At 46.1% G+C, this 19,934-nt stretch overlaps 1 protein-coding gene and 1 pseudogene across 1 annotated transcript; one reads left to right on the forward strand and one right to left on the reverse strand.

Moving 5' to 3' along the window:
- Positions 1-1,018: 1,018 nt before the first annotated feature.
- LOC125507882 (uncharacterized) lies at positions 1,019-13,587 on the reverse strand. The gene is made up of 13 exons (XM_048672407.2): positions 13,061-13,587; positions 10,990-11,139; positions 10,672-10,884; positions 10,502-10,591; positions 9,572-9,688; positions 8,976-9,245; positions 8,733-8,889; positions 7,850-7,927; positions 7,047-7,147; positions 3,934-4,104; positions 2,747-2,821; positions 1,806-1,901; positions 1,019-1,580 (listed from the first exon to the last, which is right to left on the reverse strand). The coding sequence occupies exons 1-13, from the start codon at positions 13,469-13,471 to the stop codon at positions 1,242-1,244; spliced, it is 2,268 nt and encodes a 755-aa protein (XP_048528364.2). The 5' UTR covers positions 13,472-13,587; the 3' UTR covers positions 1,019-1,241.
- LOC147968042 (uncharacterized) lies at positions 4,583-6,603 on the forward strand (annotated as a pseudogene).
- Positions 13,588-19,934: the final 6,347 nt, after the last annotated feature.

Below are 19,934 nucleotides of genomic sequence, written 5' to 3' on the forward strand. Positions count from 1 at the left end.
ACCGGCGGCTATTATATCGAATGACCCAATTTACGAGATCTCTATTACGAGATCTGTTAGAGATGCTCTACGCGAGTTGGTGGACACACCACGAAGACTACCGCAGAGCGGGGAAGCCGGAAGGAGGACGTTGGACAGCCCAGCAAAACAGTAGTCGCCTGAGATATCACAAGAGACCGAAACGTCTCGTGCGCCTCAGTTGGGCAAAAGGAGGTTAAATGCAGGTTAACTCGACCCGCAAAGAAAAAGAAATGCAGGTTAACTCGACCCGCAAAGAAAAAGAAATGCAGGTTAACTCAAGGAGCTCGTGGCGACGGCCTGCTGGTACATGTGGTGGGAGCGGCGGCGCATCGTGAGAGGGGAACACGTTCAAACCCCCACGCGCCCAGCTCAAGGCATTGCATCGGCCGTCCTGAATTATGTAAGAGAGCAGCGAAGCCCAGCAGGAAAGTCCGAAGACATGGCTGGGAGCAGCCTACTGAAGGTTTTGTGAAGTTAAACGTAGATGCTTCGTTTTCTGTTGATGAAGGCTCGGATGGCACGGGCGCGGTGATTCTGGATGATCAAGGCAGATTTATCTCTGCTAGTTCCTGCGTTATCAACTATGTTGCGGATGCTGCAACAGCCGAGGCTCGATCATTCCAGGATGGACTCATGCTAGCAGGAAATTCGGGATGCAACAAAGGTCATAGTGGATTGTAATTACATGAAGTTATTCAGATCATGCAGAATGAGGGTAATTCCGTTGGTCCAGCTGCTGCTATCTATGAAGTCTGAAGAATGCAGCTTTTTAACATGCATTTTTTGAGTATTTCTTTTGTTCACTGTCCCTAGGAAAAGCAATAAGGTTGCTCATTTGTTAGCTAGTGGGGCGGAGGGACCTCTGCGTGGTAAGTGGATCCGCGTATTTTCATTTTAGATGCTGTTGCAAATGATGTTAACCTAATTGAAGTTCAATAAGATGCCTTGAAGGCTTTCCCTAAAAAAAACTGTTCTTGTGCATTTCAGAGAAAAAAAATGTTCTCATGGGACTAGTAGTCATTTATCTTCGTTTAATTTCACTTAGCTCGCTTTACATCGCCAGTGCACCAGACGGTTTATTACCGGCCGATATTGACAAGAGAGGCCTCACAATCAAGCAGTACATAAATACAACAATAAATATACGTGATGCGCATCCTATACAGCAACACTATGCACACTTTACTGTACAACACACCACGCCTTTCCTCGGGCCGTCGTCAATCCGACCCGCCCCCGCCGCAGCACAGCTCCGTGCAGCACTCGAAGCAGCCGAGGAAGGAGAGGGCGGCGCACATCTGCACCAGCACGATGGCGCACCGGTCGTTCATCTTGCTGCAGCAGTTGATGAAGCACATGCAGCAGCAGCAGCTGTCCGCCACGCGGCCGCAGCAGCCGCCGACCGCCTTCCCGAACATCTCGAATTTATCCGGCGCCCTCATGTCCCCGAACCCCGAGGTTAGGTTCTCCGTCGTCGCCGGCACGTTGCCGAAGCCGAGTGTCAGGCCCTGCAGCGGCGTCGCTGAAGGCTCCTCTGGTTTCTTTGGTTTCCGTTTTCCCTGCACAAGTGCAGCAGCAAGCTTGATCATACATTCTCTGAACTTTCTTTGAAGACACTAGAATGTCTGAAGAATTACGTTAATAGGCAATGCAGTATACTGAGTTCTAAGCGAGACCTGCTCCGTTTGTTTTCTAGATCGAATTTAATCTTTGATTGTTCTGAGTTGGCAATATCAACCGAGACATAATAAAGAAGGATGAATCTGTTGGGACAATATGATTACCTGTTGTGCTGGATCTATTTTTTCCATGATGGTTTGAAGTAGGACCGTCCGTGTGTACTCCGAAGGAATGCCATTTTGCATGCTCATTTTTGCCACCTGTTTATTCAAATAATGTGAGCACTGGAGCAGATTTTAGGACATTCGCAATTTTTTTTTAAATTAGAAACAATGTTATTCATTAAGGTGAATATTCCAACTTTAAGCTTCCGGGCACATCACAAAAGATAATCTCAAGCAAGGAGATATTAAACTTTGATTGCAGTAAAAAGAACGAAATGACTTCCGCAGAGAAAAGAAAGCTTGATGTCCTAGAATATGCAAGAGTATGCCGCGCCTTACATAGAGCTGCTTTGAATTCATCTTGCTTTCCTACATGCACCCAGTTCACCCACTTCTCAATTCAAAATACCTTCCTGAAGTAGACTAGCTTTTAACCCCAAACCCACCCCGGCCTGCTCAAATTTAGGCAGAAAACTCCCAATCTCAGTAAATTCTCTTCGATTTCTCGTCTTCCTTGCCGACCTCTGGCGAGATTCTGGCGACAATTTTTAGGGGAAGGATATAGATGCACTTAGGACTTGTAGTGCTCAACTAGCACTAGGGCTCTGCTTCGACTCTGACACAACTGACTCACATATCCCTATTTCTTTAATCCGGCTACACTGCTGTAGTAACCAAACTGGACTCTAATTGTGCTAATAACGCCACAACAATACAAGTACACGATAACCATGTCTTGTGTTTAGTCATCGTCTCATATTTTGCTATAATTTATTCTCTAATCTTGACATCGAGTTCAGTGGAGTGGAGTGCCCTTAAAGTAACCACTTGAACATTGTCATATCAAGTTAATACCTAACACTAACAGGCAGGGCTTAATTTAAGAATTTGAAGCCCAGAAACAGATGTGATGAGAGGTATTAGCCCAGAATATACGTTACCATTTGCTCCAGTTGCTTGTTTTCAGAAAGCCATGCTTTTGCTGTTAGAAGGTCCATCTGTTGCTTTGCCAACACCTGAAATTTGAAAATAAAATGGACTATAAAATTTTGAGTAATCTTTCACATAATATTTCCCAGTTACTACCCTCAACAACAATTCCACAAGCTTACTATTCGACGCACACTTAGAGCACATGTTGAGCTCAACGGCTCTGTAATCTGTTACGACAACAATGGTTCTAAATTCTTATATGCAACTAACATTTTCAAGTCAGACCAGTCGAGCCAAGGCACCACCCAACTGGCTAAGTGACTAGTCAACCACCAGCCAATGCTACAAGGATTACGAGTCGACGAGTCAAACCGTGTCTCCAGGATACCAACTCATAGACTAGTCGCAGACTCGCAGTACTGGATAGTCGTAACTAGTCACAGCTAGTCGAGGTATTCAGTTGGCAGGCAGGTGCTGACTTAGACTAGTCGACCGACTGTTATTGCCTAATAGTCAGGGAGTTCAGGCCAGCAGGAGGTTTCAAGTCACATAGTGTTGCCTAGTCGGACATATATTTTGGGGCTTCTAACTACAACTCGACTACTAGTCGGAGGCTCGGAGCTAGCTGGTAAACCAGCCGACAAGTCACTTTGACTTCATCTGCTAGCCGAGTCGGTTTGGCAAAACTGGCTAGGTGAATAATAAGGGACCAGTCATCAGTTTAAAAACAATGCTATTTGTCGCCCTCTCCTTGTGTCTGGTCACTGCGAGGATAAACAATGGTCTTGGTGCACAAAGTGAAGGGTGACATATTTTATTTAATTCATTGCCATGCCATTCACTCCATGGACAGTAAATCCTTTCAAAAAATCCATGGTCAGTAAATACTTCCAGAGATGGTCCAGACAAATTTTACCATTTTGGTAAGCTGAAGTGATATCTGGTTATTATAACTGCCGGTTGGGGTCAACAGATGCTTTAGATTGCATATGCAAGTAACTACCGGGGTTTCTTGTTCGCAAAAAAGAACTGCTGAAGTTCCTCAGCTACCTTGTATTTTGATGACTGGCGAAAGTTGAATTGTTACAATATCCCAAAAAAAACACATCATCCACAACCAAAATTAGGTCTATGAAGACATAAGTAACTGCAGAGTGCCTTTGAATAGAATTAGAATAAAGTGTGAAAAACTTACTTTGTCAAGAGGTATGTCCTTTATATGTTGGACCTTCAATTCAATCGATATCTTACTCATGTCAGACAAATAGCCCTCAGCATAAAGAGTTTCCGGCAGTTCACCTCGGAATCTTCCCGAAACAAATAATGGATATTTTGCTGAAATGTCAGGAATATATTCACAATCCACCTGAATGGGGAAAAGATTCAATTAAGAGACATGGATAATCCAGCTATGCTTATATGAAGAAAGAAAGTTAGATGGTCTTAAGTATCAAATACCAACTATCCACACCTTTATATCAGAAGAAAACGAGCAAATGCAGGAGGGCATTTATTTCATAAAATTAAAGATGCAGCATGCTGTTGAGTGCTCCCAAAATGAGCAGTCAACTGAATACCCCAAAACACAGAACCACTTTATGCCCCCTCACTCTCCCTATCTCCCTCCACTCAGCATTTACACACAATGTTATGACCGGCATATTAGGGGCTTAGCCCAGTGGGCTGTGGCCCAAGTTATCTCATCGTTATTAGGGGCTTAGCCCAATTATCTTATCGTTATTAGGGTCGTTTGCTTAGGAGTCAAGTAAACCTCTCTATATAAGGAGGAGATGTATCAATCTAATCAAGCAAGAAGCAATCAGTATTTGCTTGGCATCCCTTAGGGAGCCGGGAGACCTAACCCTAGCCGCCTCTTGCGCCGCCGCTGCCTCTTCTCCACCACGCAAGGACGGCGCCCAGCCGCCGGCCGCCGCACCCTCGACCTCGTCTTCCTCCATCTTTCCCCTACAATCTCCGCCCTAGAACCGGCAGAACCCTAGCTCCTAACACCTTGGTATCAGGTAGCTCAGTTCCGATCATGTCTTCGCCGCCGCCCATCCCGTCGCTTCCGCTGCCGACCGTCACCACCACGCCGCTGGCCTTCTCCACCGCGCCTCTGCCCTCCCCGTCCACGCCGCTGCCCTCCCCGTCCACGCCGCTGGTCGCATCCTCCGGCGCCGCCACCACCCAGATGACGGCGCCCTCCACGGCACCACCGGCCGCCGTCTACTCCCCGGCGGAGATCACCGGGGTCCTCAACGATCTCGTCACCGTCGTCCAGGGGATACGGCTATACGTAGTCGGCCCCTACGGGCCGCCGGCCGCCGCGACCGAGCCAGCCGCCCTGCCATGGTATTCGGCACCCGCGGCGCCGACTGGGCCTCTACACCACCACTGGCCGCTTCAGCCGCCGCCCTCCGCCGCGCCCCAATGGCCGCAGTGGCCGGCGCCAGCCCTCGTCGCGTCACCCACGCCACCCGGGTCCTCGCCGCCACCGCCCTGGCAGCCGCCGCACCCCGGGGCCACCGCGACGCTGGTCGGGCCGCCGCAGCCCTCGCTGCAGCTACAGCCAGCCCCCGCCACCGCCCCGATCTGGCCACAATGGCCGGCCACAGCCATCGCCGCGCCCGCCGTTTCCAGGCAGCAGCAGCTGCCGCTGCCGGCGCCTCCGCCGCCCAGCACCGGGCTGACTACAACCGTGCCGGCGGGCATGCCGATTCAGCAAGTGCGGTTCCCGCCCTCGCCGTCCCATCTTCCGGCTTGGTTGGCCGGGACGTCACCGCCGCCAGTCTACACCATGGCCGCGGACCAGCCGGCGCCCTCCCTGCCGTACGACGGGCCCTCCGCCTCCGCGGGTTTCCATGCTGGCTTCGACGGGCCACCGCTTTCCTGTGGACCACCTGTGCACACCGGACCAACGCCATCCTCTTCGCTGCTCCGTACCGCCGAGCCGTACACTCACGGCGGTCATGCTCAGACACCGCTGCGCTTCGCCAAGCTCGCCTTCGCCACCTACGACGGCGCCGAGGACCCCCTCAACTGGCTCAACCAGTGCGAGCAGTTCTTCCGGGGGCAACGGACGCTCGCGTTGGACCGCACCTGGCTCGCCTCTTATCACCTCCACGGCGCCGCACAGACGTGGTACTACACCCTCGAGCAGGACGAGGGCAGCATGCCCCCATGGGAGCGTTTTCGTGAGTTCTGCCTCCTTCGATTCGGACTACCGATACGTGGGAGCCGGCTGGCGGAGTTGGGCCGCCCTCCCTTCACCTCGACGGTGCAGGACTACACCGACCGCTTTTAGGCCCTGGCGTGCCACGCGTCCGACGTGACGACTCACCAGCGAGCCGAACTCTTCGTCGGCGGTCTACCAGATCATATCCGCGTGGACGTCGAGCTGCAAGGACCCCAGGACCTCCAGACGGCCATGTACTACGCCCGCGCGTTCGAGCGCCGCGCGGTGGCCATCCAGCAGGCATCACCATCCCGGGCCGCCACCCTGGTCGGATGTTCCCGCGCAGGGTTGGCCTGCTCAGGCTTCCACGACACCCCTTGCCGCGACCGCGGCTCACCTCGACCGAGCTACTCGAGCGTCGCCGCCAAGGGTTGTGCTTCAACTGCGACGAGACCTACATGCCCGGCCACGTCTGCCCCCGACTCTTCTACCTGGAGGCTGCAGACTACATTGAGGAGGACGTCGTCACTGCCGGGCTCGGCGACCTGGCTGCCCCAGCTGTCGCGGAGGTGTTTGACGCTGGTTGACCACCTCGAGGAGTTCAGCAAGCACTTCCCCGCCTTACAGCTCGAGGACGAGCTGTTTGTGCAGGCGGGGAGAAGTGTTATGACCGGCATATTAGGGGCTTAGCCCAGTGGGCTGTGGCCCAAGTTATCTCATCGTTATTAGGGGCTTAGCCCAATTATCTTATCGTTATCAGGGTCGTTTGCTTAGGAGTCAAGTAAACCTCTCTATATAAGGAGAGGAGATGTATCAATCTAATCAAGCAAGAAGCAATCAGTATTTGCTCGGCTTCCCTTAGGGAGCCGGGAGACCTAACCCTAGCCGCCTCTTGCGCCGCCGCCGCCTCTTCTCCACCACGCAAGGACGGCGCCCAGCCACCGGCTGCCGCGCCCTCGACCTCGTCTTCCTCCATCTTTCCCCTACAATCTCCACCCTAGAACCGGCAGAACCCTAGCTCCTAACACACAACTTACTACAAAGTGTTTAATAATAAATGACTGTCACATGTTGCTTTTTCGTGACATGGCTAAAAGGTGACAGCCTGACAGGTTTGCTGAGATAGAACTCACTTCAAATTCTTGGGTATGCTTTGTGACATCAATTGAAATGTCTGCCACGATTGTGGATGAAGCTTTCTGGAACCATTGAAGTATTCGACCCTCAATTGATTCTGGTGTCAAAAATCAGAATGAAGAACTTCAGTTTTGCAAAGTATATCATTGGACTTTGGAAAAAATCCTGCAAATTCTAGTACAGCCAAGACACTTATAAACAATTAAGTTTACTGCACTTCAGAGATGCTGGATGAAATAGAAAAAAACAAATAAATCAAAACTTGTGTCTTATAATAAGCCATAGAACTAATCTGCCATCTTACTAAATCATATGATTCCATAATGCAACATGCTGTTGAGTGCAAAACTGAACAGGAACAAAATGATTCCATACACCTTTAAATCATCTCATCAAATTCTAGTCTCTACTCAGCATGAATTCTAACAAGTTTGTACAATCAATATGCACGTCAAGTTTTTTGGTTTGACTAGAAACAATGGTGAAGGCCCTAATGAAAATGATCTTATTAACAAAGTAAGAATGTGTACAAGGAGAGGAATCACAATGTACACAGTTTTTTTTTTTGCGAGAATCACAGTGTACACAGATTATAAACCAAAAACCTAAGTTGGGAACAACAACAGAACCTGTAGTCCCAAACAAGTTGGGGTAGGCTAGAGCTGAAATCCATAAGATTGTCCTAGCCGGAACTTACCAAAGTTGGATCATTAGAGCATAATGCAGAGTTTTGAGTTTCAGTAGTGCGTAGAACAAAACACTGCCTGGTTCGAGGATTAAGGCGGCAATTTGTTCATACCTGTATCAAACGCAGCATCGTAATGCCCCTTGCCAATTGATGCCAACATCCGCAAGAAATAGTGGTTACAGTACGAACCTAATATTGTTTCAAAGGGTAAGTACAAATAATAAAAAACTATTCCAGGTAAAAAAAATTGGCAATCATACAAGTAAAATAAAATATTGATGTCTCCAATATCATCCCTCTTTACTGAAGAAATTTGAATAATCCAAAAGGATTTACACATAAGAATGGATACGTGAGAGAATGAAGTTAGATGTATTTTCAACATGGGAATGAATAACTTTCAATGGTGCAACCCCTGACGTTCGTCGCCTCCTACATGTCATTCAAGATGAGTGCCGGGCCTGGTCTCGTGCGGGTGCCCTGGGATTGCTCAATCTGATCCCAGGATAGTACTTGGGTGTGTGTTGTTTTGGGTGTCCGGACTCATTTGAGTACCTTGCTGTAGCTTTTTTGGGTGTTAATGAAATGATACGCAAAGTTTTTTGCATGTTCATGGAAAAAAAAGTGTGTCCTACTTGTTTTGCCCTAAGTCAAACTTGCTTAAGATTGACCAAGTTTATATTAAAAAATCAACATCTACAAAACAAAACCAATACCAATATATGTTCATAGTATATTTATTTGGTATTATAGATACCAATATTTATTCTTATAAACTTTGTCAAACATAAAATGTTTGACTTGGGACAAAACAAATAGGACTTACATTTTGGGATGGAGAGATATTTTATAATTGGTAAAGTTGTATGTGTTGTATGGAGGGATAACACCTTAGACATGATACACGACCACAAAATCAAACAGTTATTTCCTTCCAGTATATCTTAGAGCAATATGTTAAGTCGTAAATAAGAAAAATCATATTTGCTATTACCTAGTCCAAAAGTGGAAATCCGAGGGGAAATAGATCCTTTGTTTGTGAGCTGAGTTTTCACAGTGTGACAGATATTCCGTTCATCCTCAACTGAACCATCGGTCACAAGAAAGATTTGTGGAAGTGCGCCATGAGAGTCTGACAGCAACGCCAATGCCTTACAGCACAAGAGGTAATGTGAGCACTGAAAGTGGCATCAATCATATATAAATGTGAACTGGTATAGTCTTCCAAATATTGTACCTCGGTCAAAGGATGCATGATGTCAGTGCCACCCTGGGCGACGAAATTTGAGTTCATCCAGTTTATTGCATTCTCTGTTGTTTTGCCATTTACTTTCTCCAAACAGGATGAGAATGAATGAAGTTCATCATTAAATGTTACTATGTTGAAGTAATCTCCTTCCTCAAGCTCGGAGACAGCAGTTGAGATGGCATTCTTAACATTCTCAATAGGCTTTCCTTGCATGCTTCCACTTGTATCAACAATAAACACAACTGCCTTTCTGAAGATCTATCACATAACTTGAATGAGATAAATATCCATTCACAGAAATATTTTACGAAGCACAAAAGCAGATAAAAAATAATGTGTCATGTTGAATTAGATTGGTAAATTTTCCACACAGAAAGTAGGGCTAAAGAAATGTCAACATGAAAAACAGAATGAACACGACTCACGAAAAACTTAGTTAAGTACCTTAAATACTTTCAGTGAGTTACAAACTTCTAAGTAAAAAAAAATTCACTAAAGTTATCTTCAAGCATCAAGTGATTTCCACACTGACATAGTTTAGTTACTAGTGTCGAGATAACAAGACAATAAGTAAAAGGAACTACCTTCCTGTTCTGGTTATTTCCAGGTAAGAGAAAAATGCTGAAAATGTCTCTGTCATCATAGTCACGTAATGTTGAGCGCTGCACAAGCACTCCACCGGACACATCACCTGAGTAAACCTACAGACATGAACGATGCATTAGGTAATGACACTGATCTCAATGGTAACCATGCAGTAAACGCTGTAGTCACCATGTTAACAAAAGTTATTAATTAAATAAAGTGTTTATTGAAAAAGGTTTGTCCTTCAACCCTAAAATCTGAATCTGTATGATTTGGGACCTCAAACAAATCAGTAAAGGGAGAGGGCCCACACTCATTGGCAGGAGTCTCATCGGACCGCACTCAGAGAAGATAGCACCGTGCAGTCTCGTCTACTGATGTGGCAGTGATGTGGCCCACTCCCTGTATTTGTTTGGTACAATGTTTTCATTCGTTGCATTCTTGTAGCATGCTAATGACTAAACTACTAATATTAAGGTATTATTATGTCGTGTACTAGGGTTAGGAAGAATGGAAGAGGCTCTCGCCCCTGGATGCACGATAGAAGAACTGTTCTTCTAGATCTTGCTTGCTTTACTCCTCATAGGGGGTTCTCTTTACATAGAGGTCTAACAATCCAAAAGTAACAAATCACAGATATTATCTCCAATTGGTTTGAGTCCCAAGCTAAAAAATATATTCCTAATTTAATTGATAAACTTTGTAACTCAGAGATCAAGGGGATCATCTCCCTAACTCGCTGCTGGATGGGCCATGTACTGTATGTGCATAACATATTCATAAATTCATATTTGAACACATAGCACACATATTGCTTTCAATATTCACATATGAAAGGCCGTGGAACATAATCAGCACAAAATTATTTTAGAAGTACCGAAGAGAAGGTAAAGTTAACCAATTAAATAGATTACTGGAGAATAACTTACACTATATGAAAAGGTGAAATCTTTGATAGACCAATTCTCAACCACAGCTTCATGCAAGAAAAACAATTTCTCACCCTGCCTGGTTTTTTCCTGAAAATGCACAAGAACATCTCATGATAACCATGACATCAGACAGATTACCAAATGGTGCTTACAAAAAAGTTGATTACCTTCAAGGGATGGCTGGTCCCCTGCAATAAAACCTCTTTACTCACACCACTATTCACAGTTAACTGAATTTTCTCCTTTTTTGTGAAAAGTTTAGGTAAAGGGTTCACATAATGTGGAAACCGAAACGGAATATCAACAGAAAACTGTCCATTATCATACAACAACTTCTGTGACCATCTAATTGTGGCAAAGATGTCTTCTCCTCCTACAACCTTGGCGGAATGAAAGAAAATAGTTAGCACAGGCAGATATGGCTGCTGAAAGCTTGAATCTTGACAAGCTAGCAGTTGGGAAACTGATGACTACAAAACAAGTACCTGTGGTATTGTCAATTGAAAAAACTGGCTCTTCAGAATACCACCACTCTCAGTTTTAACAATCTTCACAGGACTGTTACCATCTACATCAATTACATGAGTATTGTACGATTTTTTTCCAACAGTAACCTCAGCGCCTAGAATTGAACCCTGTTAGCCAAACTGTTATTCTTAGACTGAGATCACCAGTAAATCAAAAAAATAACTGCATTCCGGATATATACACATATGCATTAAGAAATGTTGCAACATAAAACAGAATAGCAAGTGTATGTTTGCTTTTTAAAATGCATACAGTGATGACTGACATCACTTGCACTGTTTGCATTCGATGTTGACTAGAGAAGTAGTAGAGGTTCTCTTTCGTGGTGATGTAGTTATCTGGCTATTCCAACTAATATTACACTGTAGTCGTGATGTAGTTAGTATGGTGTTAATAAACATAGGTCGTAGTAGCAATGACCAACACACAAGTGATGCAGTTACCGAGGTGTTCTAGTAAACAATAACCATTATAGATGTGTGTTCTTACCAATTTATTCAATTCAAATTAGCAAACAAATTCAAGCATTGCATTTGCCCATCATGGTAGGGTTATCACAAATGCTACAATGACTACTCATGATTTGATGACTACTCGCAATGCTCAACATGACTTGTTGAACTGCTATTCTTTTCTCACTGTTTATGCACATATTTCCAGGTGATTTCCACCCTTGTATTCATGGCCGCATGGACAACATCTCAATATGTATTCAGTACTATGTGACTTCATAAAGAACATAGTTTTTTGTGAATATTTCTTTAGGAGAGCCTCTGCTGTAACCTGGAACAGATTAGGAATATCAAACATGTAGCATGACTGCTTCCTAATATCTTGTCGCCACGCTCTTATCTAAGCCGCCATATTTTTTATGTTCATATGCAGCAGAAACGGAGCATGCTTGAAGTTCCATGGTTGTTTGAGATACAAATGATGCGCCAGTAACGGGCATACCTAAACCGAATTACAATCCAGAATACCAGTCTGATCAACGTGTATTCAGTAAAATAGCTAAATTATCAGATAGACCAAGGAAAAATAAGGCAAAATTGAGAGCCGATATGGGATGCGGGCTGAAACAGAAAGGTTGGGGCACTTCATGTTGTCAAGTGGGACAGATGTTAGTGGGCAGGTGTCCAAAACAGAGGAGACGCAGGAGAATACAGTCATGCATTAAGCCTGTTGCGCATGCTGTCACGCCCTATTTGTGCCTAAGTTCAATAAATCAAATAACAGAAACCTGAAAAATAGATAGAAATCAAGCTTCCATGAACTGCTCTCGGCCTCTCACTTCTGAGCTTAGACTAAAGTATTTGCTAACTTACACCCAAATGCAACCAAAACAATGGAACCCTAACAGCATTTCGTAAACATGAACATACAAAACAAAGACCATAGACCATACAAATGCACTATTTAATATGTCATTCAACTTGCATTTCTCCAAAATAGCTGAAAGGAATGTTCTGTATGGGCCACCGGAAGATATTTGACTAGGACGAACGGAAATGACAAGTTAAAAAACAATGCACTTCCTAAAAATAGTATTGACTGTGCAAACTAAAGCATTAGTAGACAAGTGTACAAACTACAAACAGAATATTTCTTTCTTGATGAAGCTTATTTCCATGATTGGTAAGCAAGGAATGGGTCTCGCTTGCTTCGTAAACAACGATGGAGCCCACAGCCAGCAGAGAGCTAGCTACGTCCAAGAGCAAAGGAGCTCCAAACGGAACCGTCTATAACGGCACCCCCAATGTCCAGCAACAGCAAGCATGACTATAATGAATAATGACACGCATTTGCAAGTGGCTGGCTCCATGTGCGGTCCAGCGCAAATGATTTACGCGCAAAGCCAAATTCATGGGCCCCGACCACCTAAAGCAAAACCAAATTAACTGAGAATAACCGCAAACTTTATCGGCATAATCATTCCAGCGCCTGACGGCAACAAAATCAAGCGCAACGGCAAATTCCAATCGACGGCGAAATGGCAAAGGGGAGGGGGGAGGGTTCGAATCGGGTCACCTCCTCGCCCATGGGCACGACGAGGCGGCAGTCGCAGTCGCGGCTGCGGGTGAGGCAGTGCAGCCACCAGCGCGCGACGAGGGTGACCTGGGCGGTGGCGCACCCGGCGGCGCAGTCCACCCGCAGCTCGACCTCGCGCATCTGGAGCGGGATGAGCGCGGGTGGGCTGAGGCGGCCGTAGACGTGCGGCTGGTAGCTGGGCACGTCGGGGCTGTCGACGGCGGCGGGGTCCGTGACGACCGCGTAGGCCATGGGGGCCACGGGCAGCAGCGACGCCGCCGCCGCGGCGTCCGGCGCGCCGTAGCGGTCCATCCCGGCGTGCGGGCGCGGCGGGGCCGCGCCGCCCGGGAGGACGAGCCGCTTGGAGAGCCTGAGGCCGTCCTCCACCGCGCGCTCGAAGTCCTCCTCCATGGCTGCTGCAGCGCCGAAGCGGGGGAGAGGTGGAGGCGGTGGAAATTAATGGCTGGGGGTTCGTGGACAAGTGGGCGGAAGTGGGAGGGGGCTCGGTTTTTGGTGTGGTTTAGTGGGGAAATCATGAGCTGTTCGGGTGGAAGACGAGCCAGATAGCGGGGGTAGCTCAGCTGCTGTGAACCGCGGAGGTGAGATTACCGGGGGTGCCATGTGGAGGCAACCGTTTGTCTCTCTCAACTTGTGATGTGGTTTGCAGAGACTGGACGGTTATTTGTCTTGTTTTTTCCGTCTGTCTTCGTGGTTTCTGATGCCTGGTAGTAGTGGAGTATAAATTCGATTATCTTTACCTTTAACCTTTTTTGTGGGGGAATTAACCTTTAATCTTTGATATGTTTTTTTAACCTTTAATCTTTGATATGTTATATGACAAATGATTGGCTCATTGTTGTGGTAGAAAAGCATGTCTCGTTTGTACCGAAAATTGCTTTTCGAACTCGGCCTCCATGGTGGCTGGTTTTTGAAAAAAACAAAGTTCAATAAAATTCATGTTTTTATATTTCAAAAAAAAAACTGAAATAAAATACGGACATACATGGAGGCATAACACACACATGTGTAAATTTTCAGAACGAAATACGTTGAAATGAATGTTGTGCAAAAAGGACAAATTTCCGACTTTTCAACTACCAAAAGTCCATGAATTTGTTCTTTTTGCGTATATCGCATCTCGAAGTATTTCATTATGAAATTTTACACACATACACATCACATCCTTATATATTTGTACAATTTTTTCAGATTTTTTTAAAACTGAAAAGTATGAATTTTGAGTTTTTCAAAAAAATCAGCCTCCATGAAGGCCGAGCTCCAAAATATCGTTCTATGTTTGTAGTATATAAATAAACTTGATTTGTATGATACAGAGTTTCTTTTCCGTAAATATTTGTCGAACTATGTTTGTGTGGGACTTAATTTCGAACATCTTGTCATGAGATACACAGTGATGACATAAAATTTTGATTTGGACACTCGTGCTGAAAGAAATTTAAATTTTCATAATGGATTTTGCATGTTATTGACGTCATCTGTTTTTGGCTCTATGCTATTTTCCTTATTTTGACATGTGAAGATGGGAATCACACTTGCATCTCTACCCATACATATCTAATACTAAAAATATAAAAATACTTCCTCATTTTCATCATTCGTCAGCCGTTGGTTTGCACGTTGACTAGGGAGCATGGGTGCACACATAAACCCAACAACATAGCACACATATGCTCACCAAGACCATGCATATAAGTCTTCGATGCGGCTATATCTCCCACATGTCGAAGCGCGATTTAGAGGCATAACCGCATTGAAAGCAATGTCGCAAGTGAGGTAATCTTCACACAACCCATATAATACATAAGGGAAAGAGATACATGGTTGGCTTACAATCGCCACTTCACACAATTACATGAATAAAACATTACATCAATCAGATACAATCAAGGTCCGACTACGGAACCAAAATAAAAAAAGACTACCCCAAATGCTACACAGATCCCCGAGGTCCGACTACGGAACCAAAATAAAAGAAGACTACCCCAAATGCTACACAGATCCCCGATCGACCCCAACTGGGCTCCACTACTGATCAACTAGAACGAAACAACACAAAGGACAAGATCTTCATCGAGCTCCTCTTTAAGCTTGGTTGCGTCATCTGCATAGTCTCATCGGCACCTGCAAGCTGGTTTTGGAAGTATCTGTGAGCCACAGGGACTCAGCAATCTCACACCCTCGCGATCAAAACTATTTAAGCTTATGGGTAAGGTAAAGGTATGAGGTGGAGCTGCAACAAGCGATTAGCATATATGGTGGCTAACATACGCAAATGAGAGCGAGAGGAGAAGGCAAAGCACGATCAAGAAACTATGATCAAGAAGTGATCCTAGAACAACCTACGTCAAGCATAACTCCAACACCGTATTCACTTCCCGGACTCCGCCGGAAAGAGACCATCACGGTTACACACGCGGTTGATGTATTTTAATTAAGTTCAACTTCAGGTTTTCTACAACCGTACATTAACAAATTCCCATCTGCCCATAACCGCGGGCACGGCTTTCGAAAGTTCAAAACCCTGCAGGGGTGTCCCAACTTAGCCAATCACAAGCTCTCACGGTCAACGAAGGATATTCCTTCTAGCGGGAAGACCCGATCAGACTCGGAATCCCGGTTACAAGACATCCTCGACAATGGTAAAACAAGTCCAGCAACACTGTCCAAATGTGCCGACAAATCCCGATAGGAGCTGCACATATCTCGTTCTCAGGGCACACTCAGATGAGACTAGCTACGAGTAAAACCAACCCTCAAGTTTCCCCGAGGTGGCCCCGCAGGCAGCTCAGTTCGGACCAACACTCAGAGGAGCACTGGTCCGGGGGGGTTAAAATAAAGATGACCCTAGAGAGAGTGACTCCCAAGGGAAAAGTAGGTGGTGGTGAGGAAAATGGTAAAACCAAGGTTGGGCATTGCTGGAGGAGTTTTATTCAAGGCGAACTGTCAAGGGGTTCCCATTATAACCCAACCGCGTAAGGAACGCAAAATCCGGGAACATAACACCGACATGACGGAAACTAGGGCGGTAAGAGTGGAACAAAACACCAGGCATAAGGCTGAGCCTTCCACCCTTTACCAAGTATATAGATGCATTAATTAAATAAGAGATATTGTGATATCCCAACCAGTAAACATGTTCCAACAAGGAACATCATCTCCATGTTCCAACAAGGAACAAACTTCAATCTTCACCTGCAACTAACAACGCTATAAGAGGGGCTGAGCAAAGCGGTAACATAGCCAAACAACGGTTTTGCTAGGACAAGGTGGGTTAGAGGCTTGGTTCAACAATATGGGAGGCATGATAAGCAAGTGGTAGGTATCGCAGCATAGGCATAGCAAAAGAGCGAGCAACTAGCAAGCAAAGATAGAAGTGATTTCGAGGGTATGGTCATCTTGCATGAAACCCGCAAGGAAGAAGAACGAGTCCATGAAAAAGAAAAACGGATGTAGTCGAACGGGTCCTCACAAACGCGACGTTATCGGAACCAACCCGAAGAAGCAACACCAGAAAGAAGCACACAACATAGTAAACAACCAACACACGAACATGGTATGATATGCGGGATGCGGGATGTGATGCATATGCATGATTTGACAAAGAATGATTGAACCTGGTCCCAACTTGGAAATCCAAGAGTGCCACTGGAAAGGTGAGGTGATTTCGGTCGAGATCGATATAAAGATCACTGGAATCGGATGCACGGTTTGGAAATGGCAAGCAAAACAAATATGGCACCGGTCTGCGATATTCAGCAAGTGACCAACTAAATGCATCAAGATAAATATGCTACAGCACTCAAACATGGCAACAAAATACATGGCAGGGATCCACTCATGATGCTTGACAAAAGATGAACACTGAGCTACGGCTAATTCATCCATTAACAGGTTCAAACAAGCATGGCAAAAGTGCAAATGATAACGGGTTTCAGACTTAGTGAAATGGCAAGCAAAACAAATATGGCACCGGTCTGCGATATTCAGCAAGTGACCAACTAAATGCATCAAGATAAATATGCTACAGCACTCAAACATGGCAACAAAATACATGGCAGGGATCCACTCATGATGCTTGACAAAAGATGAACACTGAGCTACGGCTAATTCATCCATTAACAGGTTCAAACAAGCATGGCAAAAGTGCAAATGATAATAGGTTTCAGACTTAGTGAAATTAACACAAGTCTGGGATTTATCATCAGGAAGCACACTTTAGAGCATGAAAACTACATGCTACAGGAACTTAACATGGCAAAGCAAGGCATGGCATGAAGCTACTCAAAGCACTTAACAAAAATCCCTTAGTGACCTTGAGCCAAAGGGATCAGAAAATACAATTACAAGCATGTGAACATGGCAAAAACATAAACAGATCTCAGACTTAGTGAAAAACTGGAGCATGCAAATCAGTTAACGAGTAGGCATGTTTACGAGCTCGATGCACTCACTAAAGAGCATGGCATGACAAACTAAGCATACACCCATCAAGAATACATGGCATAAAAGCTAGACATGGCAAGAACAACATCATAGCATGCACGGATCAATAGCAACATCTTCGGCAAAATCGCTAACAAGTCAACAATCTGTCAGGATTCACGATATAGCAAAAGTAGAGCTCGATTGACTCAAGCTAGGGTGCTCCGTAAATACAAACAAAGACATGGATGGATAGAGCACCACAATGTCAACAAAACATCCTTGCTGATCATCCTCAAAAGAGGCACGGATCACTAGGAAACAACATGAACATATGGCATAACAACAAAATCAGGACAAGGCCTTAGTGAAATTCTAAGTCCCTGAAATCAGCATTACCGATTACGCTACTTTGCAAGCTTGTGCTAGTCACCACAAATATCACAAAAATACATGGCAAGCACTCCTGTAAAGATGGCATGGCATATAACAAAACACATGTAGAGCTCAGAATCATATCATGCACACATTAATCATGGCAAAAATGACAAAATGCCATTTGCTGAAACAGATCTGACAAATTCACCACATAGCTCTCTTCCAACAGCATTTCGGGCATCAAGATGAGCTCAAATGAAAATGATGCAATGAGATGAAATGATGTACTCGTCGAGACGAACATTTTGATATGCTACACGCCCGAAACGGAGCTACGGATGCAGAGTTATGGCAGGTCAAAGTATGCAAAATAATTAGGGTTAGGGACGAGAAAGTCAACCGAGGGGGATTTTCAGATCTGAGATCCGAATCGGGCGGCACGCAGAATGAGGAACGTCGGGGAGCTCGTGGCCGGAACAATGGCGCCAGAGAAGAGGGGTCGGCGAGGGGGAGGTGCGCCGGCGACGAGGAGGCAGGGCGGCAGGGCGGCGTTGCGGCGCACCGGGCGGCGACGGCGGCCTAGGGACGCGGGAACCGGCTGGCGCCGGAGCAGACAGCGGGTCCGGCGGGCGGTGCGGTGGCGCGTCGGCGGGGCGAGGTCGCCGGAGCAGCGGCTCCGCGGTGGAGCGACGATGAGGCGGCCGGGCGGCGCGTGCCTCGGGAGGCTGCGGGCAGGCGGCGGCGACGGGATGGGCCCGCGCGGGCCCGCGATGGGCTCGGCGGGCCGCGCGGTGGAGAGGCGGGGCGCTGGGACGATGTGGCGGCGCGCAATTGGACGAGGCGGCAGCGGAGCTGACGTGGCAACCCCTGATTGGCCGGGGTGAGCTGGAGGCTGGACGCGTCCGGCGGCGCGGAGAGGAGCGGATCTAGGGTTTGTATCGCGGAATTTTTGGGGGAGGCCACATATTTATAGGTAGAGGGAGCTAGGAGAGTCCAAATGAGGTGCGGTTTTCGGCCACGCGATCGTGATCGAACGACCGAGATGATGGAGAGGTCTTAGGTGGGTTTTGGGACACTTTGGAAGGGTGTTGGGCTGCAACACACACGAGGCCTTTTCGGTCCCTCGGTTAATCGTTGGAGTATCAAGCGAAGTCCAAATGGCACGAAACTTGACAGGCGGTCTACCGGTAGTAAACCAAGGCCGCATGACAAGTCTCGGTCCATTCCGAAAACGTCTGACACCCGCACACGAAAAGAGGTAGAAAGGGGCACCGGGTGACATAGGAGCGCTGGATTACAAATCGGACAACGGGGAAAATGCTCGGATGCATGAGACGAACATGTATGCAATGAAATGCACATGATGACATGATATGCAATGCATGACACGCAAGCAATGACAAGGCAACAACAGCGAATAACTGGACGACACCTGGCACATCGGTCTCAGGGCGTTACAACACTCCACCACTACGAGAGGATCTCGTCCCGAGATCTAGAATGGCACTGGAGGGAAAACGGAAGAGAAAGAGAAGAGGTAAAACTAAGTTGCTTCTTTGACAAACGAGTGAAACCAAAGAACCTTCCAAGGTTGAATAAATTAAAAGAAAGAATGCAACGAGAAAGAGCGAAGTTGAAAGCACTCCGTTAGGAAAAAGGAACAAGGAAGAACAAATTCGAACAGCACTCTGGTTGAGAAGGGATGCAAGACTTTATAAGATGAAAAGAACTAGAAGAGAAGACATAACACTCTGGTTAGTTGAATAAGCACAGGAAAGAACACGATCCTGACAAAACAGAAGACGGTTGAAGAGAGCAACAACACAATGCCTCCGGGAGAAAGAAATAGAAGATAGATAATTGAAATAAAAGAATGGAGAAGAAAATGCCAACTTCTGCCACAAATGAGCTTGGAGAGCACCCTTCGAGGAAGGTTAAAACGGAGTTGTTGAAAAACCAACAACGAAAAAGGGTAAGCTTGATATAGTCTTATGGAATACATCTCAAATTATGAGGTGACAACCTGCCACTCACGGGAAAAGAATTGGATTGA

This window comes from Triticum urartu, chromosome 5A (assembly GCF_056163025.1).
Source record: "Triticum urartu cultivar PI428250 chromosome 5A, HENAU_Tu73, whole genome shotgun sequence".
In the NCBI taxonomy this organism is placed as follows: Eukaryota; Viridiplantae; Streptophyta; class Magnoliopsida; order Poales; family Poaceae; genus Triticum; species Triticum urartu.